Genomic DNA, 22758 nt, shown 5'->3' with positions numbered 1-22758 from the left:
TATTGTAATAGGCACTATACAAACTGCAGCAGCTGCCCCATAAGTCTTGAATCTGGAAGAGAATTTCCATTAAATGAACCTTTGTGAATGGTGCTTAAAACTGGAATGGAGGTCAGATTATTTTATTTAATATTATATTTCTGTGGCAGGGGTAGTGTTCAGAGGTACAATGCCTCCAAACTTGAGAGTGTTCAAAGTACTGATTTCGCGCTATCCCTCTCTGCCAAGTAGCAGGGAATAGGTACATAAGAATGTCTGAATGGCTATACTGGGTCAGATCAATGGTCCATCTAGTCCAGAATCCTGTCTCTGACAGTGGCCAGTGCCAGATGCTTCAGAGGGAATGAACAGAACAAAGCAATGTCAAGTGGTCCTTCACTTGTCTAGTTCCAGCTTCTGGCAGTCGGATATTTAAGGACATCCAAACATGGGGTTGCATCCCAGACCATCTTGGCTAATAGCCATTGATGGCCCTATCTTCCATTCATTTCTCTAAATCTTTTTTTAACCCAGTTATACTTTTGGCCTTCATAAGATCCCCTGGCAATGAGTTCCACAGGTTGTGTGAAGTACTTCCTTTGTTTGTTTTAAAACCTGCTGCCTAGTAATTTCATCCCCAGTTCTTTTGTTATGTGAAGGGTTAAAAAACACTTCTCTATTCACTTTCTCCATACCACTGATGTTTTTATAGACCTCTTATCAGGACCGGCTTTAGGAAGTGCAGGGCCTGATTAGAATAATTTTGACAGGGCCCCGGCAGGGATGACTCACCTGGCGGTGCTCCGGGTCTTCGCTCCGGGTCTTCCGTGGCACTGAAGGACCCGCCGCCAAAGTGCCGCTGAAGACCCGGAGCGCCGCCAGGTGAGTAAAAATTTTAAAAGCGCCTAAGTTAGGTGCTCTTCTTTAGGGCGTGGGGCCCGATTCGGGGGAATCGGCCAAAAGCCGGCCCTGTTTATTATAACCTCTCTTATTCATCTCTTTGCTAACCTGTACAGTCCTAGTCTTTTAAATCACTCCTTGTATGGATTCCATTCCATACCCCTGATCATTTTTGTTGCCCTTCTCTGCACATTTTTTTTTGAGATGAGGCAGCAAGAAATGCATGCAGAGCATTCAAGTTGGGTGTACCACGCATTTTATATAGCGGCATTATATTTTCTGTTTTATTATCTATCCCTTTACTGATCGTTACTAACTTTGTTAGCTTTTTTTTGGACTGCCATTGCACATTGAACAGATGTTTTCAGAGAACTATCCATGACGACTCCAAGATCTTTCTTGAGTGTTAACAGCTAATTTAGACCCCATCACTTTGTATGTATAGCTGAGATTATGTTTTCCAATGTGCATTACAGTACTTGGCATTTATCAATATTGAATTTCATCTGCCATTTTGTCAACCAATCACCCAGTTTAGTGAGAGTTTGTAACTCTTTGCAGTCAGCTTTGGACTAAACTATGAGTAATTTTGTATTGTCTGCACATTTTGCACCTCACTGTTCACCTCTTTTTCAAGATCATTTATGAATATTTATCATGGCACAGGTCCCAGTATTTACCCCACTATCTACCTCTCCATCATGTGAAACTGACTTTCTACCCTTTTTTTTGTATCTTTTAAGCCATTTATGATCCAAGAGAGGGCCTTCCCTCTTACCTCATGACTACTGAGTTTGCTTAAGAGCCTTTGGTGAGGGACCTTGTCAAAGGCTTTCTGAAAGTCCAAATACACTATATCAACTAGATCACCCTTAGCTACATGCTTGTTGACCCCTACAAAGAATTCTAATAGATTGGTGAGACATGATTTCCCTTTACAAAAAGCTGTGTTGATTCCTCCCAAACATATCATTTTTATTTGTGTGTCTGATAATTCTATTCTTTACTATAGTTTCAACCACTTTGCTTGGTGCTGAAGTTAGGCTTCTCAAAGCCTGTAATTGCCAGGATCACCCATGGACCCTTTTAAAAAATAGATGTTACATTAGCTACTGTCCAGTTATGTGGTTCAGCGGTTGATTTAAGTGATGGGTTACATACCACAGTTAGTAGTTCTGCAATTTCATATTTGAGTTCCTTCAGAACAATATCATCCAGTCCTGGTGACTTATTACTGGTAAATTTATCATTTTGTTCCAAAACCTCCTCTACTGACACCTTAATCTGGGTCAGTTCCTCAGATTTATCATCTAAAAAGAATGGCTCAATTGGGGGAATCTCTTCCATATCCTTTGTAGTGAAGACCAATACAAATAATTCATTTAGCTTCTCTGCAATGGCCTTGTATTCCTTGAGTGTTCCTTTAGCACTTGGATCATCCAGTAGCCCCACTGACCAGTTGGCAATCTTCCTGCTTCTGATGCCCTTAAAAAATGTTTGCTGTTAGTCCGTGTCCTTAGCTAGTTGATCTTCAAATTCGTTCTTGGCCTGTTATATGCTTTTACTCTTGATTTGCCAGAATTTATGCTCCTTTCTATTTTCCTCACTAGGATTTGACTTCCAATTGCTCATGGACACACACTTTATATAGCACATCAAACCCTGGTATGTAATCACTTTGGAGATCACAGGAAGATTGCATCCTCAGGTGCAGGGGTAAAAGTATCATTTAACACGTACCAGTACAGGGGCTGGCTCCGGCCCCTGGAAGGGGTGGGGCCTCAGGCGGAAGGAGCGGAGCTGGGGGTCAGCACCCCCAGCCAGCCCATCTGCACTGTCTGGCCTGCACTGCCTGAGGCTCCAGTGGTGATTTAGAGGGCCCGGGGCTCTGGCCGCTGCAGTGGGGGCTGGAGTTCCGGGCCCTTTTAAATCACCGGCCCCGGGGCAGCTGCTCCTTTTGCCCCTCCCCGCCCCCCATCAGCAGCCCGGGGGGGAGGCAAAAGGGGCAATGACGTTAAAGCACTGCCACGGCAGCGCTTTAAGGACCCTGCTTAAAGTGCTGCTGCGGCAGCACTTTAACATCGGCTGAGTACGGGCTGGTACTGGCGGCCACTTTTTACCAGTATGCCGTACCGGCCCGTACCGCTTACTTTCACCCCTGCTCAGGTGGCAAACAAACTGCCTGCACTTTTCCAGCTTTTTCTTTTGGGATAGGAAAATTTCTAGCTTCCTGTTTTATGGTGAGGAATCATTTCACTGTAGGAAACAGCACAGAATCCCCTCATTGCAAGGCCTTTCCTAACAATAATACCTTTGACACTAATAATTGTTATTTAAAATGGCTGTAGATTTGGGTAAATCATGCAAACAAGATACTTTTAGCAACTCCGATTTAATTGTACTGAGAGTGAACTGATGTAAAAGTCAAAGAGTAATGGTACTTTTACGATATTTATAGCATCTCTAAGTCAAACTAAAATTAACACAAAACATTCTCATTTGGGGTCACCTTATTTGCTGATGTCTGAAGAGCCGTTCATCTTTTGAAAACTGCCGTGCAGGTTTAGGCCTGGAAATATTTACTGTTCTAGCACTGGGTATATCATAATCCTCTTTAAATTCAAATATCAGTGGGGTTGTGACAAATGGCTTTAACTGCAATTTCCCAATCCCTGGGCTCTGCAACACAAGTGTACATGGCCTTAATTGGTTAGGATTGCAATATACTGATTTCTATTATGTGAAATATTACTAACTTTGTGAACCACCAGCTATTATCTCTTTCTTCAATTAAGCATCTGAATTTAAAGTCAACATGAGTCAAAGCAATACAATCTTGTTTATTTTATTAAAATATCTTTGCCTTGGAAGACACACATCGGGAGCAGAGCTGTTAATAAGAAACTACCATTTTACATAATCACTCAGAGTTTAAATGCACTTTAAAATGTCTTTTTACTTTACGGGGGCAGTGCAATGCAGTAGTTGAGACAGCTTAGTTAAGTATTACTGTGATACTGGTTACCCTGACTTTTACTACAGAAGATTTTCCCAAGAAATTAGCTTGCTAGAATTCTGACAACCTACGATTTTTTAAAGAACGCATTCTAAAACCAGACAATTTGGTGGGGGAAGGAGGTACATGAAGGGCTGGCTCCAGCTTTTTTGCCACCCCAAGTGGCGAAAAGGGAAAAAAAAAAAGCCACGATCAGCGGCACTTTGGTGGCTGCTCTACCGCGCTGCTTCATTCTTCGGTGGCAATTTGGCGGCCGGTCCTTCCCTCTGAGAGGGACTGAGGGACCCGCCGCCAAATTCCCGCTGAAGACCCGGATGTGTCACCCTTTTCCATTGGCCGCCCCAAGCACCTGCTTGCTGTGCTGGTGCCGGCCCAGGGTACATGAGGAAAGGGTGGGGGAGTTGGTCTGCATACACTGGCATTGTGGCAGGTGCATTTACAGGTGCTCTGTGGAGAGATGTTCCATTGGCTTTTTGTCACGGGCCCATCTGAGCCACTGGGGCCTCTCGCAAGGCAAGCACACCTTAATTGTACAGCAGTAAATTGATATTTAACTCAAGATGGTCACCTGGGCTTTAAATCCTGTAATATAACATGATCTTTCACTTGTTCACCCAGACCTGGGCCCCTGGAACTTGGCAGGTCAGGTCAGAAAAATAAGCAAAAGTTAACTTCTAAAAACAAGTCCAACCCACTGCTGCTTTATAATAGAGATTTCATTACTCTTTAAAAAACAAACAAACTACTACTGTTATATTATTCATGCATCAAAACTTAGCACCTGCCAAGTGTTCTCATCCTTAAAGTGTTCATGGCAGCATCACACCCCAGATTGTGGAGGTGACCCCAACCATTGGGTGCTGTGAGGATTTTCACACTGTTTGGTTGTTTTTAGGCAGCCACCCACATGCCATGTAGCCCTCAGCCTGTTTCCAATCACAGCCACACCACGCAGCCGCCTGTGGCACAACCATCTTGGTTGTAGCCCAAGCCCCGCACAGTTCCTTTCACACAGGGAGACTGGAGACCTGCACAGCTGCCATGGGCAAGAATGGGGGGCTGGTGCCCATGGCAAGTGAGGGAGGATGTGGGGGGCGGGGGCTTGCCTGGCATGTGGAGGGTCTGGGCTATTTCTCTTTGGCAACAATTACTCTGCAAATCCAAATCATTTTTTTTTTTTAAATAAAATGCATGTGAACTCAGAGGCACGATTGGCCTCCCAAGACCACATGGTCAGAAAAGCAGCCATTAGCGTGGGGTGCATCTGAGGTTATGCCAGCGGGGGGTAGGGGTTCTTTTCAAAATGCTCACTTCTCACTGAGATGCACAAAAACACTGCAGCCCACAGCTTCAAAAGTTCATGCCTGCTGGGCTCTGACGGGCTTCCGCCTGCTCCCGAATCTTTTAGCTGCTGGAGGACCAATTTTCATTGGTTCTGCCAGCAGCTGATCCTGGGGGGCCTCTCTAGGCCACTTGTGGAGGACTAAACTTCTTTGGGCAGTACACCAAAGACAGGGCCTCCAGCAGGAGGTGCCAAATGCTTGGTACTCCCTGTCGCACTTCTAATGTTCTTTTCTCAGCTGCCAGCTCGGGCGACCAGATAGCAAGTTTGAAAAATCGGGACAGGGGATGGGGGGGTAATAGGACCCTATATAAGAAAAAGACCCCAAAATCAGGACTGTCCCTATAAAATCAGGGCATCTGGTCACTCTACTGCCAGATGATCTGCTCACTTTATCAGTATTCCTTTGTTGCCTGGAGTAATCATCAGTCAGACATAAATCAGTCTCTCCCTCTCCCACCTATCTCATCCATCTACCTTAGATATTTATTATATGGTGCAAGTCACGATAGTGTGTAGGTGCTGGCATAACTCAAGAAAGAGTTCTTTCAAAGCTGACAACGGGTGCGTCTATCTTTGATATGATTTCGATTTGCTCCATACTTACTTCAACCTTTGCATGTTTGGCCAGTCTTTTGCGTGAATATTGTTCCAGAGAATAAAGTTTTCCTAAGAGTCTCTGGGTCATTTTTCTTTAATTAAATTCCTAAAATAAAATATAATAAAATAAATAATTATTATAATGATTTTAGAAAAATTGGTGCTTTCATGCTACAAGCTTTGAAAAACGCTTTGTGGAGCACCAGTAACTTTGTGGTAATGTCATGGAAAACAATCCGTGGATCACAACACCGTCCCATCACTTTGTTAAGGGTCATGTTATCCCATAGCAGGAAAAACCTGGGGAGAGGTTAGGAGTTTCCTTCTCATTCCATAAAAATGGATGAGGAACAGAGGCAGGGGTTGGCCCTTCCTGTATTTTATGAGATCAACCACAGATTTCGGGGCACAGAGATCTATGACCTAGGCACAGCTGCCCTTCTAGCCTGTCCCTTAATGCTGCTATTGGATGCCTCCCCAGAAGCAGTCACAGAAGGTACTCAGGAATTAACTGCCGAGCTGTATTAGCTCCTGATTGGATTTCCAGTGTGAAATCTGCTGGGGAGAGTGCGGTAAATAGCCAAAGACATTAAAGGTGACCTGAAAAGGGGAAAAGGGAGGGACATTTTAAAAATGTCATGAAGTCTGCAGAGGGACAGAAAGAGGTCCCTCCAAAATTATTTCCTACTTGCTATTCTCAGAAACACTGGAGATATAGTCTGATCTGTGCTGTTTTTGCAGGAAGTCTCCTTGGAGGCCCAGAGTGCTATAGGACTTGGATCTCTTAGCCTTTCAATTAAAGGGAAGGCATGTTGATTTTTTTAACAATGAGGTCTTTTCTCCCAACTGTTTCTCAGGGGGTTGTGATATATGTGTTAACAAAAACCAGAACCTGACTTCTAAACAGTCTGACAGTCTCAATTGCTAAGGTTTCACTCTACAAGTTTTGGTGATGTCATAATCCTACTAGCTTCTCTAGTTGTCCATAGGGTCTTCCGGGAAAGACAGAGTAGACTATGTCTGAATGTGGAATGTAAAAATATGAGCAGAAAAACAAACCATTTTAAACCAGGTCTTCTTCATGCATCAAAAAGCAACAAGAAAAAGGGCACAAACAACATTTTCTTCTTTGCGGATCATTTTCTACATAGGAACATAGTATTTGCTATATTGGATTTGATTCAGGTCTATTTAGCCCAGTCTCTTGCAGCTGAGAGTATCCAATACTAGATGCTCCCAAGTAGGCAAAAAGCCTCCTACTACCCCTGTCTAATTGTGCAGTGCAATGTTTGCTGTCTGTGGAGGGGATGGGGTGGGTTAGGTTCCTTCCTGACTTCCATGTGGGATCTATTTATGCTTTGAATCCTCCTGAAAGCTCATCCTGCTGTGATCCCTGCTTTGCCAGCATAAACTGGTTCCTGCATTAGGCAACATAAAAGTACAGCGTGGCTGAGCTGACGGAAAGGAAAAGTGCAGAGACTCACAATAGCCCAGATGGTGAAGTATGGTGGGTCCAGCTGCAGATCTCTCAGCTGCAGGATTTCCACAGGTCCCCTGTGCAATGAAGTTAGCAAGTGTCTTCCGAAGGCTTCATCCAGGCTTTCACTCTCTTGCTGTGTAACCACCTTGTACTTCACTACAACATGCTGCAGCAGTGAAGCCCAAGTTCAGTGAGATGCAAACTGAATGAGACTTCCGTGGTGATAAGCTTCATGTGAGCAGGGATGGGGGAAAGGAGAGATTGTTTATGGGGGCGTGGGGAAAGAAGGGGGAAGGGAGGCCTTGGCTCCTTGGCTTATTGTAGAATTTACAGGAGGCCTGCATGGTAATAATAATAAAATATTATTTAGCTATTATATAACAATTTACATGCTTAAAGCACTTTACAAAGATTAATCCTCAAAGTCAGAGAAGTTAGTATTGTTCTCATATTACCAATGGGGGAACCAAGATAGAAAGGTTAGATGAGTTGCCCCAGGCTACACACAGAAGCACTGGTAGAACAGGGACTAGAGCACAGGCCTCCAGGCTTCTCAATGCACTAATCGCTAGGCCAAATTGACTGATACACACAATGTAGCCTCATTTTTAAATGGGCTGAGCATCCTCAACTCCCATTGTCTTCATTTGGAGTTGGACGTGCTCAGCATCTCTGGAAATCGGGCCTTGTGTTGCTACGAGTTTTTGAACACTTAGCAATCCAGCTTTCAACAGCAAAAACAGCCACAGAGTATAGGATGTTTCTAGATGGCAAAATTTGGTCCCTCCTTTTTAGTATGAAGAGAAATGTAATACATCAGTTTGTTAACAAAAAGATTCCCATGCACAAGTTTTAAAACAATGAGACTCAGGAGCCATTGTTCCAGTAGGATGAAGCAATTCCTCTTCTAAGGGAAGCAATAGTTTGTCAGCTCACATGGCCTGAGCTTTGCAAAGCATGTAGTTAAGTCCCCTTGAACTTCATTGCAAGGTAAGCATGTTCTTAAATACTTTCCTGAAGGGGGTCTGAGACTGAAGTAGCACAGATATATGCCATGATGCAGCTTCAGCCCTGAAATGTGACTGGCAGCTGCTGAAAAGTTACATTTTTTGTGTTATACAAAAAACTCCTGCCATTCAGAAAGAGAGAGAGAGAGAGCGCGCGCACACTGTACCAAACACATCCAAAGCCTATGGAAACCATTGTGTGTGTATCTACAACAGCTTAGAAAAGTCAGCTGCATGTTCATCTACATCTCCAGTTGAGACAATGAGATAATATACTTTAAGCTATAGTAGAAATAGATATGGTATGATTAAATATATATTTAAAGGGGCAGCACAATTTAAAAACGTGAGGTTTGGGGTTTTCCCAGTCCAGTTAAAAGTCTAACCTTAGATTACTAGATCTAAAAGAGGTTAGAGAAAATAAAGTGATTGTTCTGATTTTTCAGTTTATTTTGTGCACTTCTGTAATCCAATTCATTGACTCCCCTGTACAGTCAGCCAGTGAGTTGGTTTCTCCTGTCTGCGTGAGTCTTTTATACAGGAAAAGGGTAGAGTAAAACTTATTTTTAAACTGGGAAGTGTGATTGTAAAACCAGAATTGTCTGGAGGAATTAGAGGCAACCATAGTGGCTAAAATTACCAATTCATTGTTTTCAAAAACGGACTGTATTTGCAGTTAACCACACAGCTTCCAAACAACAGCCTGGCCAGTAGCACAGTGAGATCATATGTACACCTAGACAGGATTGCACCTCTGTATCCTGTTACTCTAGAGCCTGGGGCTGTAAACAAAATGGTTTGGGGGCTGACAGTGGGTGTTGACAATGAATGCAGCGGAACTGGTGCTAAGCAAGGTGTAAACTGCATGTGCAGACAGCTGGTCTATTCTGAACGGCTGCTGAACACTGTTTGTCTTTGTCTGCATTTGCAATTAAAGTCTGTTTGTCAAACTACACTCACTGTCAGCCCTGGGACATTACCATAGTGTAGACCAGGCTAATCCTCTTCAATGGACATAGGGCAATTACACCTGGCATCTTCTATCCAAGAAACTCCATACACCTTACAAATCTTGAGGATGCTTCACAACATACCTAGGAGGGCAGGTATTTATCCCCTTTTACAGATGGGGAAAACTGAGTTACTGCTCCTCCTTGCTTCTCCTGTTCTTCCTTTCCCAGTGTCTCCCTCTCCTGTTCAGAGGTGCTGGAACAATTTTTATAGTGGGGGTGCTGGTGATAGAAACCACATAGTTGGTGTTTGTTGTTACTTCAAGCTAGGGGATGTGGCAGCACCCCCAGAACCCACAGTTCCAGCACCACTGCTCCTGCTATAATCCACTGCTGCTTCTCCCTTCTTGTCTCCTCATCATTCCCCCAAACCTGCTGCCATGCACACTGTTTCCCCACAAATATGGCTTCCCCTTCCTCGACACCTGAGTCCTGCTGCTTCTCCTTTTGTCTAACTCCACTGCTGTTGCCTCTTCTTCTCAGGGCATCTAGGATCCTGACTGGGTTGCCCTCCATTTCTTCTACCTCCCCTGTAGTTCTCCTCTCTTGCTGTGGCACTTACCAGAAGAGATCTCCAGGGTCCCCTAACCCATCTGCAGGGCTGCTCTGAGCTCCTGTGGTCTGCTCCAGACAGATAGTGTGTATATGGTGGGAAGATGCAGTTCAGTCATACGGCCCCTTCACCTCTTTCCCCAGGGATAGGATCCTGCAGTAATTCTGCCACGTCCTTTTGTTACAGTGTTGCTCAGCAATAGCTTCCCCGGCTCACTGGGCTTGGCTTTCTTATTGTGTGTTGGTTACCGTCAGGCACCACCATGCCTATATATTCTGTTCCCAGGTTCAATCATTTGAACCGGGGCTTTTCCCCCAGGGCGTGCAGTCATGCACAACCCCACCCAGCCTGGAAAATGGGTTAATCTGCCTCCAGGAGAAGTGGCTGAGCAGGGCTTGCAGGACCTGATTCTGCTCTAGTTTATGCTAGTGTAAATCTAGAGGAACTGCCTGGAAAGCCAAGATTTGCACTTGTCTAACAGAGAGAAAAAATGTGTCTTTTCCTATGTGACTTGCTGCCAAGCTATGAGGTCAGAGGGACAGGAGACAAAAAATTATGGCCTGATCCAGATAGGGGCTCAAACCCTGTTAAAGGATTACATTTAAAACATAGTAAAGAGTTGAGTTAAGTTTAGTTTAAACAGGGATCCAGCCTGTTTTATAAGGGCCTATTTACCCTACAAATACAGCCATGTTGAGGGGGGGACGACCCATTACAGATCTCTCAACATGGTTGCATGCATGGAGTAGAGAGAAAACCGTAACACAGTTTGGTCAGCCAGTGTGTTCAAAGTGAAACCATGTTAGAACTATGCTTAAAAAGCCATGTGGTTAGTGTTGCCCACTTTTTAATTGCAAAAAACTGAAGACCTTTGCCCTGCCCATGCCCCACCCCTTCCCTGAGGCCCCACCTCCACTCACTCCTTTCCCCCTCCTTCTGTTGCTTGCTCTCCCCCACCCTCATTCATTCGCTCATTTTCACCGGGCTGGGGCAAGGGACTAGAGTGTGGGAGGGGGTGAGGGCTCTGGCTGGGGGAGCAGGCTCCAGCCTGGGGTAGGGGGTTGGGTGTGGGAGGGGGTTCTGAGCTGTGGCAGGGAGTTGGGACATAGGGAGGGGGTTTGGGGTGTGGGCTCTGTGAGGGAGTTTGGGTATGAGATGGGGCCCAAGGCTAGAGCAGGCGGTTGGGGAATGGGAGGGGGTGCGGGCACCAGGCAGCACTTACCTCATGGGGCTCCCAGGAAGCGGCCACATGTCCCTCAGCTCCCAGCCAGAGGAGCAGCCAGGTGGCTCTGCACTCTGCCCCCACAGCTCCCATTAGCCACAGTTCTCAGAGAGTGGGAGCTGCTGAGCCGGCGCTCGGGGTGGGGGCAGTGCGTGGAGACCCTATGGCCACCCCTCCACTGAGGAGCCGAGGAACTTGTCACCGCTTCTGGAACCACTCAGAGCCAGGTACATAGCCTGCTGGCCCCACGCCCCACAGACTTTTAACAGCCCGGTCAGCAGTGCTGCCCGGAGCCACCAGGGTCCCTGTTTGACTGGGTGTTCCAGTTGAAATCCAGACACCTGAAAACCCTATATTAATAATATTTTTTTTAATTTTTAATAATTGGAGATATACCAATCTCCTAGAACTGGAAGGGACCTTGAAAGGTCATCGAGTCCAGCCCCCTGCCTTCACTAGCAGGACCAATTTTTGCCCCAGATCCCCAAGTGGCCCCCTCAAGGATTGAACTCACAACCCTGGGTTTAGCAGGCCAATGCTTAAACCACTGAGCTATCCCTCTCCCCGTTCTAACAGTATTTGCTCCTGTGCATGCTGAAGAGCAACTGCACTTAAGGCAACTTACACACACACACACACACACACACTCTCTCTCTTTCTCTCAGCACTACAGAAGTAGAGGCTTCCCCTGACTGTGTTCAGCCCCTGTAAAGACTCTCCTGTAATCTCCATAGCCCAGAATCCTCTGCATCATTTTACCACCACTAGTGCATTAACTAAACAACTAAATATAATGTTTTTAAAAGAATTTTGAAATTGTAAAGTGCTAAACTGCTGACCACTTAACCCTCACACTTGCCTTCCTCACAAGGATGTTAAGTATTCTAACAACTCCATGGCCACCTAGAACTATACAGATGTCACAATGCTATGGTTGCTCAGAACATTAGACACACCAACGCTATAATGCAAATCCTTTTGCTATAGGAACCCTGACTCCTTGAGCTAATGGAGAATTGCTATTATTTTTGTGCACTAGAGAAGGCCAGGCTGTGATATTTGACCAGTTCTGATTCCATCCAGCAGAGGGCAGTGATAACCATACACAACTCACTTTGTTACACTGTTTTTCTCTATTACAGTACACACAAAAAACAAAACCGCCACCACCACTGTGCTAGCAGAAAGCCAAAAGCAAGCACTCAAACGTTAGGAAATGCCTGTGCAATCTTAATTCATAGACTTTAAGGCAAGAAGGGGCCATCATGATCAGCTAGTCTGACCTCCTGCACATCACAGACCACAGAACCTCACTCATCCACTCCTGTAATAGACCCATAACTTCTGGCTAAGTTACTGAAGTCCTCAAATCTAGATTTAAATACTTCAATTGACAGAGAATCCACCATTTATACTACAATAACTCCTCTCTTAATGTTGTAGTTATGTTCCTGAAAAATACTACTTTGTTTTTCTTAATGTTAAGCAAATCCAATTTCCCCATAAGAATTAATGTAAATGGTAGGGTTAGGTTCCAGGGAAATTTTTTTTGCCAGAGAAAAGACTGTATTTAAAGTTTTAAACAAACAATTTAATACTGTACACAGCAATGGTGATTGTGAAGCTTGGTTGAGGTGGAGAAGTCAGAGGGTGGAAGAGGGTGGGATATTTCCCGGGGAATGCCTTACTGCTTAATGATGAACTAGCACTCTGCTGAGCCCTCAAGGGTTAACACATTGTTGTTAATGTAGCCTCATATGATACAAGGCTGCACGAATGGAGGAAGGGGAGACAGCATGGCAGAGAGAGACAGAGACACATACCTTGTGTGTGAGAGAGACTCACATTACTCCTTTAAGTACGCTGACCCCTCTCTAAGTACATTGCCTTTGTAAGTAGATTAGCAAATTGAGACAGCAGCTGCTGCCAGCAAGCTCCCTCTGTCCTGATCCCCGTCCTGTTCCCCATCCATTTATTATGGCATACACTGCACACAGAGTCACACTAGCCTTCTCCAGGCAGAACATTGCTGAACACTTTAAGTACATTTTATAGAAAATAAAGGCAAACCTCAGCACTGCTGGGTTCCTGACCTTCTTCACTGGCTCACTCTCAGCAAACACAGACCACAAACTCCATGGACAGTTGTCTCTGCCCAGAGAAACAAAGCAGCTCTTGACTGCTTGCCAAGTGCTAACCAATCTGTTCACAGATGGGAAAGACTCAACCAATGTGTTGGGACATGACGTAGCAAAGCAGCTCACTCAATGTCCATAAACTCAAACATGTCCTTCAGCACAGCCACTCTCTTAGTAGAACTGCTGAAGTGATCAAATGTCTGAATTACCAATGACTCATTGTCCACTTTTAGAGCCACTGCATTATGCATGATGTGGGCTGGGCAGTTGGCAGGTAAAATATTTTCATTCTTCTTTTTCAGGTTCTGGTATACAGATTTCTGCCTACCATCAGGTGCACTGGGACCAGAGGAGGTTGTGGGGAGCCAGGGCACCCTGGCCCCATCACTTTTTTCCAGTGTGACAAAGTTCCTCTTCTACCTTGATGGGTCCTGCACTTATTGGCGGATTTGCTCACCTCAGTGATCTTCCCCTCTGATGGAACCCACAGTCTGGGTCAACTCCTCCTGTGTTGGATCAGGAGTTGGCAGGTTTGGGGGGAACCCAGGCCCGCCCTCTACTCCAGGTTCCAGCCCAGGGCCCTGTGGATTGCAGCTGACTATAGCGCCTCCTGTAACAGCTGCATGACAGCTACAACTCCCTGGGCTACTTCCCCTTGGCCTCCTCCAAACACCTTCTTTATCCTCACCACCAGACCTTCCTCCTGGTGTCTGATAATGCTTGTACTCCTCAATCCTCCAGCAGCACATCCTCTCACTCTCAGCTCCTTGCGCCTCTTGCTTCCAGCTCCTCACACTCCAAACTCGCTAACTGGGAGGCTTTTAACTAGTTCCAGCCAGCCCTTGATTGGCTTCAGGTGGCCCAATCAATGTAGCTATTTCCACTGCCTTCTAGAAAGATCTTAATTGGCCCCAGGTGTCTTGATTAACCTGGAGCAACTGCCCTTTGGTTACCATGGTACCAGGGATTTGGTTAGCCTGGGGCTAACATACCTGTTCCTTACTACTTTACTGTAGCCATCTGGCCTTGCCCCATCACACAGCCATAAAGGCGAGCAAGGTGGGGGACAAAATGGGGTGGAGAGGAGCGAGTGGGGGGTAAGGTCTTGGGTGGAAAGGGCGGTGCAGGGGCAGGGCCATGGTTCAGGTGCCAGTGGCCCCCCCTCCACACACACTTTTAGAGTGCTTCCATCGCTCCTGCCTGCCATAATTAACATTTGGATTGTCAGCGCAAAAGGAAGAGACTTAAGCTAAGTCGAGTTTGTGAATTACAAGTTTTTGAAGGAGAGTGTGTTGGTTATTGACCTGAAGTTTCCACGCTTTCTTCATAAAAGTCTAACAGTTTATCTTGTATTCCTAGTTCAGGTGTCTAATATCTCAGGGACAAGGGAAAGATTCTACGTTACCTTTGTCTGATGCATCCATGATGATTGAGAAGTAGGGTCTGTCTTGACTGTGAAGAATATCAGCAAATTCAGTTAACAGCAGCGATAGTACATCTTTAATCAGGGCTTTGGCTTTTCTACAGCCACAACAAAAATTTTTTGCAATCATTGAATCTGGATACCAGCTGCAAGCTTCAATTCACAGTCACCGGACCAATACAACTGTTGGTACATTACTGTGTGATACACTTGTGTAAGCTCTGCAGCAACAACATGGGTCTCCAATGTTTCATTGGGCTTGCTGAAGAAGTTTGAGACCAGGATATTCTGTTTTGCAATTTGGCAGCTTTGCACATGTTGTTTCTCACTGGTATGATGCTGCACATCCAACTCACCGCCGTGCCTGATGCTGAATTATTTTTTTACACAATTTACAAAATGCCTTTGTAATCCAGTTGTAATTTTTTCCCCACTCTGTTCAGTACTTGCATTGTCTTTTTAGCTCTTTAGTGACAGGTTAAAATCAGCAACACTAACCATCATGACATTTTGCCACAAAGTCTTCGCCAGTGAAACCGCGTGGAAAACACACATACGCACAGATGCATGCACCAAAAAACATGACATGATTAGATAGCCACATAGATGCGTTGCCACGGTAACTCAAAATCACACAGGGCTGGCATTAGGGGGTAGCAAGCAGAGCAATTGTTAACAACAGTTACAGATGGGACATATGCCATCATAGGCAATCTCAGCATTACATCCCTTTCAAAAATTTATCAAGCTCAGACTCGAATCAAGGTAGATCTCCCACCCCACCACCACCACTCCCCATTCCTTCCCTTGGGAGTCTGTTCCAGAACTTCTCTCCTCTGGGTTAGAAACCTTTGTCTTAATTTCCAAGCCTAAACTTGTTTATGTTCAGTCTATATCCATTTGTTCTTGTGACCACATTGGCCCTTAACTTAAAAAACTCCTCTCCCTCCCTGCTCTTTCAGCTCCCCTTGTGCATATACTTTGTGATACAGTCTTTAAGTACCCGATGACATGCTATTTTTTATACAGGACTCCAGCCTTATTTAGCTTACAGTTAAACTTACACTTATGAACTGGAAAATTTTCTCTCTCATAAGGAAAAATGAAACCACATTTTTCTTCATCACAAAACAATACATATTACTGGAGCTGGGTGAAATATTCATCACGAAAGTGTCCACATTCATGAAACTTCTGTGAAATTGTAAAAAAAAAAAAAAACCTTTTTCTTTTTTAAATTAATGTTTGTGTAAAACATTTTAAGCTCTCTGGAAATTTGGGGGGGGGGAACCAATAAAACCATCTTAGCATGAACATTTTTTGTACTTGAGAATTTTGAACAAGTTGCTGATGAGCTCCAGGGATCCAGAGACTGGGGGCTAGGAGTTCTTTTCCCACCTTTACGTTTATTTAGATAGGCCTCACAACATCCTCATAGAGCAGGTAAATGCTATTTCCCCATTTTACAGATTAGGAAACCGAGGCTGAGAGAGGTCAATTGCCTCTCTGGAGGCCACACTTTGGGAACACATTTTATTTCTCTGAGACTTTGTAGGTCATGCCATCCCTCACATCCATGGGAGAATAGTCTTGAAGGTAAGGGCTATTTTGGAGGCAGTGGGTTAGTTTCATTAGAATGTTGAGCTTTAATATCCTTGTCAGCTTCAGCAATTTACTCTGCAGGGGTTTGTGCAAACATTTAAATCAATTTGCAGTCCAGTTTGGGTCACTCCTGTCCTGTCCCTGCCCCAGATTTCAAGTTTAAATGAAAGCTCAATCTCCAAGCACAAACCCTTACGTTTCACAAGGTTTCAAGTAACAAACAAACATGAACTTTGCACTATTTCAACACAAAACATCAACCTAGTTGTGAGGATGTGTCTCATCTCTTTAAATACGTAGCGGGAAGTCAGGCTGAAGTGGTTGGAGGAGGTTCTGGGTAGAAACGGTTGAAGTAGAGAAGCTTTAGGTTTAGAACCTTATTCTAGTAAAGTTCCTTGTTTGCCAGAAGAAAGTGACTTTTTCTGTGATCCCTTCCCATTGTCACATGACACCAAGTTTGCTCAAATGATTGACAACTTTGCTAAAGTTTGTGAATGAACTTGTTCAAGTTTGTAACAAAATCTAAAGTCAGGTAAGCTTTATGTCGTTTTAAACATCATTCTCACAATTTTTCACTGATTTAATGTCATGAGATTTTTAAGGTAAATACTAGAGATGGGTGTGAGCTACAAAACTGACATCTAACTCTATAACTAAATTATCTCAAAGTCTGGGAGTTGTTCAGATCTGGGCCCATTTCTAATCTGTGTAATTAATATACATAAGGGGAAATATGAATTCAGTATTCCTTAGGCGAAACAAGGGGGCCCAATCCTGCTCACATTGACTTCAAGAGAAATTTTTCCCAAAGTTACCAGATCATCCTGTAGGGGAGAGACCACAATATTGATGCAAAAATGGTATTAATACAATTACTATCCCTTATTTGATTAGGTCCTTACAAATGTCTTTGGCCCTTCGCTAAATGATAAGCTATAGCTACGATTATGTTGTAGCTTGGATGCTTGGAAATATAACAATACATATATTTAGCTAGTTATATTACAAAATGTGAAAGCTAATCAAAGAAATCCCAGAAGGTTTCTGCTTCTAACTCCCAACGACATGCATGCATCAAGCAGATAAACAATGTTAAACATTCATGTTTTAGGAAGAGGTCTGATTGTGAAAAGAATGTAGGGTGTGTTATCAGAGCAATAAATAATAAAGCGGGCTTTAATGATCTTCACCATCTTGCAAGAAAAGCTGCTAGTGTTCTTCAGAGATGTTTTCAACTTTTGTTTATTTCTTAAATGTTGAAACGGCAAAAACTTTTGAGAAGTGCTGACTTGCAAATATGCTAGCTAAATGCAAAGCTCCTAATGTCATTGCTCTGTAAGTGGTAACAGTTTAAGTACCGACATGAAATCTGATGACCTGGCAAAGCTAGTGTAAGTAGTCATTTAAATAAAGAATATTTATATTAATAGGCAATTAATTAATTACGAGCCATACACAAACAAACCCTCATCAACTCAGGACGACAAGAAAAATCTTTTCAAAAACTATCATGTAGAATCAACAGCTTATGCTAAAGACTTTCTAAAAGTTATTTAATGTTAAAAGACTGTTCTGATAACTAGAAGTTTTTATTTTGAAACTTTTAAGGCAAAGTTACAATAAAATATTAACATATTACATTATACAGTACTTATTAAGGATCAAGTTAATATTCAAAGAACCTGGCTAAAGATTCTGGCTTGCTAGCTGGGGAGCCCTGCTCCTCTGAGTACACTAAAAAAGATGAGCACGTTTCTAAATACCTATCCTCTTTTTGGTGCTTCTTTTGTGTACCTACTTGTGATAAAGAAGTTTTGGACAGTCCATATTTTACTCTACCACAGTCCACAGGAGAAATCCCACTTTCCAATAACATGCCATACAAAGTCTTGCAGCTAACAATAAAAAAAATTATTTGTCATGCTGTTTAAAATGTAGATCCTTTTACTGGCGCATGAAGAAAGGCGATCAGGAGATCTCTAGGAAGCTGGCATTTTGTCATAAAATGAATCTCTAATAATTTCTGCCCCAACCATCTAATTCCTGGACACAGCCACCACATGAACAAGTATGTTCCCCTTCCCCTGAAACTCCTCCAACAGAGCATCTCCTTAGTAGCAAAAATATGATAGATCTTTATTGTACAGATGTCATTTGACTCCAGTTTTTTATAAAAAAATTCTTTATGCGCTACATAAATTGAGATGTATATCCCCTTTCCCACATAAAGACCCAACTCAACTAGTTCAATGTCTTTGTCTAAACCCCTCTCCCATCTTTTCATCTGGGTTGTTTTCTTATCAAGATCTTTTTCAATCAAGATTGTGGTGCCCAGAATTGGACACAGTACTCCAGTTGAGGTCTTATCAGTGCTGAGTATAGTAGAATTACTTCTCGTGTCTTGCTTATAACTCCTGCTAATACTGCCCATAATGATGTTCCCTTTTTTTGAAACAGTATAACATTCATGACTCACTTAGTCTGTGATCCACTATAACCACCAGATCCTTTTCTTCAGTACTCCTTCCTACACAGTCATTTCCTATTTTGTATTTGTGCAACTGATTATTGCTTCCTATGTGTAGTTCTTTGCTCATCTTTATTGAATTTCATCCTATTTATTTCAGACCATTGCTCTAGTTTGTCATCATCATTTTGAGTTCTAATGCTGTACTCTAAAGCACATGTCACCCCTCCCAGATTGGTATCATCTGCAAACTTTATAAGTAATCTCTATGCCATTATCCAATCATTTATGAGGACACTGAATAGAACCAGACCCAGGACAGATCCCTGCAGGACCCAACTCCATATGTGAACTATTTATATCTAGTTACCTGGAATCTTGTTCCCCAGCAGTATACTGTTAAGCAATTCAGTTAAAATAGGGAACACCTCTTATTTTAGAGCTCTATAATATTCTCTCCCAAAAATACATTAGAACTTGGGGTGGGGTTTTTTTGGATTTTAAACTCTTCATGATAAATTCAACTTCCTCTGAAGCAATTACCCTATCAAGAGCTGCCACATCATCCTCTGAAAGCTGATGTAGTTTCACACTTCTCAAATATCTATTTATAAATTCAAGATTTGGATGTTCAGAAGTGTACAAAGTATGGAAAAAGTTAGCACATATTTCAGAGATCTGTTTGATGCTGGTTACTAAATCCCCCTTTTTATTTTTAATCAGAGGGATGGCTAACTTTTCTTGTTTCTTTAACTCTCTGGCTAAAAGCCTATCAGCTGTATTGCCCTTAATATATTTAAGTATTTGCTCACCCTTTTGTTTGTAATAGGTTAATCTTCCCTCATCTCAATTATTTTCTTATACACTTTTAGATCCTGTTGATTTAAGTCTACCTTCTAAAACAATACGTTCCTTAAATCAAACTTTCTTCTTCCAGTGCTCTCATTTTATTGAGGTATGATTCTTTATTTACAAGGATCCTCCTTATTACTGCCTTTCTGGCATCCTAGAGAACACCTAATCCCTTCCTTATCATCTTCTTCTATTTCTGAAAATTTTCTTCCAACTCTTTAATTCTAAAGGGGTTATACAACAAAGCTCTATTCATCTGTCAGACCCTTTGTTTTTCCACTGAGTTCCAATCTTTTAATTAGAGCTGTCAGTTAATCACAGTTAACTCACGCGATTAACTCAAAAAAATTAACTGCTATTAATCGCACTGTTAAACAATAGAATACCAATTAAAATTTATTAAATATTTGTGGATGTTTTCTACATTTTCAAATATATTGATTTCAATTACAACACAGAATACAAAGTGTACAGTGCTCACTTTATTTTTATTACAAATACGTGCACGGCAAAAAACAAGAGAAATGGTATTTTTCAATTCACGTAGTATAAGTACTGTAGTGCAAGCTCTTGATCATGAACATTTAACTTACTAATGTAAAATTATGTACCAAAAAAACCCTGCATTCAAAAATAGAACAATGTAAAACTTTAGACCCTACAAGTCCATTCAATTCTACTTCAGCCAATCGCTCAGACAAACAAGTTTGGTTAAAATTTGCAGGAGATAATGCTGTCCACTTCTTGTTTACAGTGTCACCTGAAATTGAGAACAGGCGTTCGCATGGCACTTTTGTAGACAGCATTGCAAGGTCTTTATGTGCCTGATATGCTAAACATTCGTATGCCCCTTCATTCTTCAGCCACCATTCCAGAGGACATGCTTCCATGTTGATGATGCTCGTTAAAAAAATAATGCATTAATTACGTCTCCTTGGGGGAGAACTGTATGTCTTCTCTTCTGTTTTACCTGCATTCTGCCATATATTTCACATCATAGCAGTCTGGGATGATGACCCAGCACATGTTTATTTTAACAACACTTTCACAGCAAATTTGATAAAATGCAAAGAAGGCACCAATGAGATTTCTAAAAATAGCTACAGCACTTGACCCAAGGTTTAAGAATCTGAAGTGCCATCCAAAATCTGAGAGGGACGAGATGTGGGGCAAGCTTTCAGAAGACTTAAAAGAGCAACACTCAGATGCGGAAACTACAGAACCTGAACCACCAAAAAAGAAAATCAGTCTTCTGCTGGTCGCATCTGACTCAGATGATGAAAATGAACATGCGTCAGTCTGCTCTGCTTTGGACTGTTATCGAACAGAACTAGTCATCAGCATGGACACGTCCTCTGAAATGGTGGTTGAAGCATGAAGGGACATATGAATCTTTAGTGCATCTGGCATGTAAATATCTTGCGGCGACAGCTACAACAGTGCCATGTGAACGTCTGTTCTCACTTTCATGTGATACTGTAAACAAGAAGTGGGCAGCATTATCTCCTGCAAATTGTAACCAAACTTGTTTGTCTGAGCGATTGGCTGAAGTAGAATTGAGTGGACATGCAGGCTCTAAAATTTCACATTGTGCTATTTTTGAATGCAGGGGTTTTTTTTGTACATAATTCTACATTTGTAAGTTCAACTTTCATGACAAAGAGATTGCACTATAGTACTTGTATTAAGTGAATTGAAAAATACCATTTCTTTAGTTTTTTTACAGTGCAAATACTTCTAATAAAAAATAAATATAAAGTGAGCACTGTACACTGAATATTCTATGCTGTAATTGAAATCAGTATATTTGAAAATGTAGAAAACATCCAAAAATCTTTAAATAAATGGTATTCTATTATTGTTTAGCAGTGCGATTAATCACAATTAATATTTTTAATATGGCGATTAATTTTTTTTAATCGCTTGACATCTCTACTTTTAATCCAGTATATTCTGGGGCATGATCAGACTAAGGTACAACTCCCAGATGAGCTTTCTTTGACTAAATTAGCCAAGGGATAAGAAACAAAAATTATATCAATCCTGGAATAAGATCCATGAGTAGCAGAATAAAATGTATAATGCCTGATATCCTGATTCATCTCCTGCCAGACATTCACAGGTCTTCATTTTCTAAGTGATGGAACAAATTTGCACTAGATCCTCAATGGCTTGTCTGGTGTCTATAGGCTTCTTTTGTTGGGGAGGAGATAACGCCTTTTGTGGTGATTAGACTATGGGGGTTTACAGTCTTAGCAAACATTTTTATAATTACAGAGCAAATGTTATAATTTTACCTTGTAACAACCTGGGATACAGATATTATAAGTAGGATTAACACATGAGGCTTCCTACAAGTATTCCAGTCAGTCTAAACACATTCTTATAACCCTAATATCTATTCAACAATACTAACAAACAGGCGAGCCAGACAGGTTTCCAGCTATGCATTTGTCAGTCTTTTGTGAGGCTCAGTGGCCTTCGCATGAGCTGGCAACTGATCTGCCAGCATCAAACCCTCTCACATATACCTTCTCTGCTAGTCTTCTTAAAACAGCAAGCACTCATCAACTTACCCCGTCCATCTGTACATGCTGCCATGGACAGACAAGAAAACAGAGAGAACTCAAAAAGAAACCAACCCAAGGAAAGCCTCCCCAAACCTTCAACAAAGATAGGTGAAAGGAAGTTTCTCTTGTCAGTCACCAAGCGGTTGGACCATGTACCTCCTGGAGAGGAGACAGGGGCTAAACATTGATAAACGGAGAAAAAAATGGGATTTAAGATTCTGAATATTCATAATTGGCCTGTTTTAAGACAGCTCCTCAAATGGTTTCTTCTAAGTAACTGATTTAAACTTTTTCTTTAGTTTCATAGCACATAGTTAAGATTGCTTACTTTGCCAACTATAAACTGGCTGGCTAGTTATTAATAACCAGCAGGTCCACCTGTCCTGAAACAAAATTATTTTTGCCATCTATAAATATTTTTAGTTACCGAAGGATACAATAAGGAATGGAGTCACAATAATTTTAGGAAGCAATATACTTTGATCTTAACTTTCCCACAGAAAAGAACCTCCTCCTCCCCCCGGAGGTGGTTCCCTCAAGGGTGTAGTGTCTGTTTAAGCTCTCCACTGAGGCCTGGTCTACACTAGGCGTTTAAAC

General features: G+C 42.4%; 1 protein-coding gene across 6 annotated transcripts in view; it reads right to left on the bottom strand.

The window, feature by feature from the left end:
- The window catches only part of C8H1orf141 (chromosome 8 C1orf141 homolog), a 126850-nt gene that overhangs the window by 10472 nt on the left and 93620 nt on the right, over positions 1 to 22758 (bottom strand). For 2 of the 6 annotated variants that reach the window (XM_039485042.1, XM_039485036.1), the window contains exons 1-4: positions 11949 to 11979; positions 7322 to 7655; positions 5845 to 5943; positions 3389 to 3558 (exon numbers count right to left, since the gene is read on the bottom strand). In XM_039485042.1, coding sequence (XP_039340976.1) covers positions 3389 to 3558; positions 5845 to 5925 — 251 coding nt within the window. In that variant the 5' untranslated portion in view covers positions 5926 to 5943; positions 7322 to 7655; positions 11949 to 11979. Of the gene's footprint in view, positions 1 to 3388; positions 3559 to 5844; positions 5944 to 7321; positions 7656 to 9418; positions 9549 to 11948; positions 11980 to 13179; positions 13285 to 22758 lie in introns of those variants that run through there. The other 4 variants (XM_039485041.1, XM_039485039.1, XM_039485040.1 and 1 more) reach the window with 4 other exon arrangements.

Source organism: Mauremys reevesii, linkage group 8 (genome assembly GCF_016161935.1).
Source record: "Mauremys reevesii isolate NIE-2019 linkage group 8, ASM1616193v1, whole genome shotgun sequence".
In the NCBI taxonomy this organism is placed as follows: Eukaryota; Metazoa; Chordata; order Testudines; family Geoemydidae; genus Mauremys; species Mauremys reevesii.
This window is presented reverse-complemented; position numbering and strand designations above follow the sequence as displayed.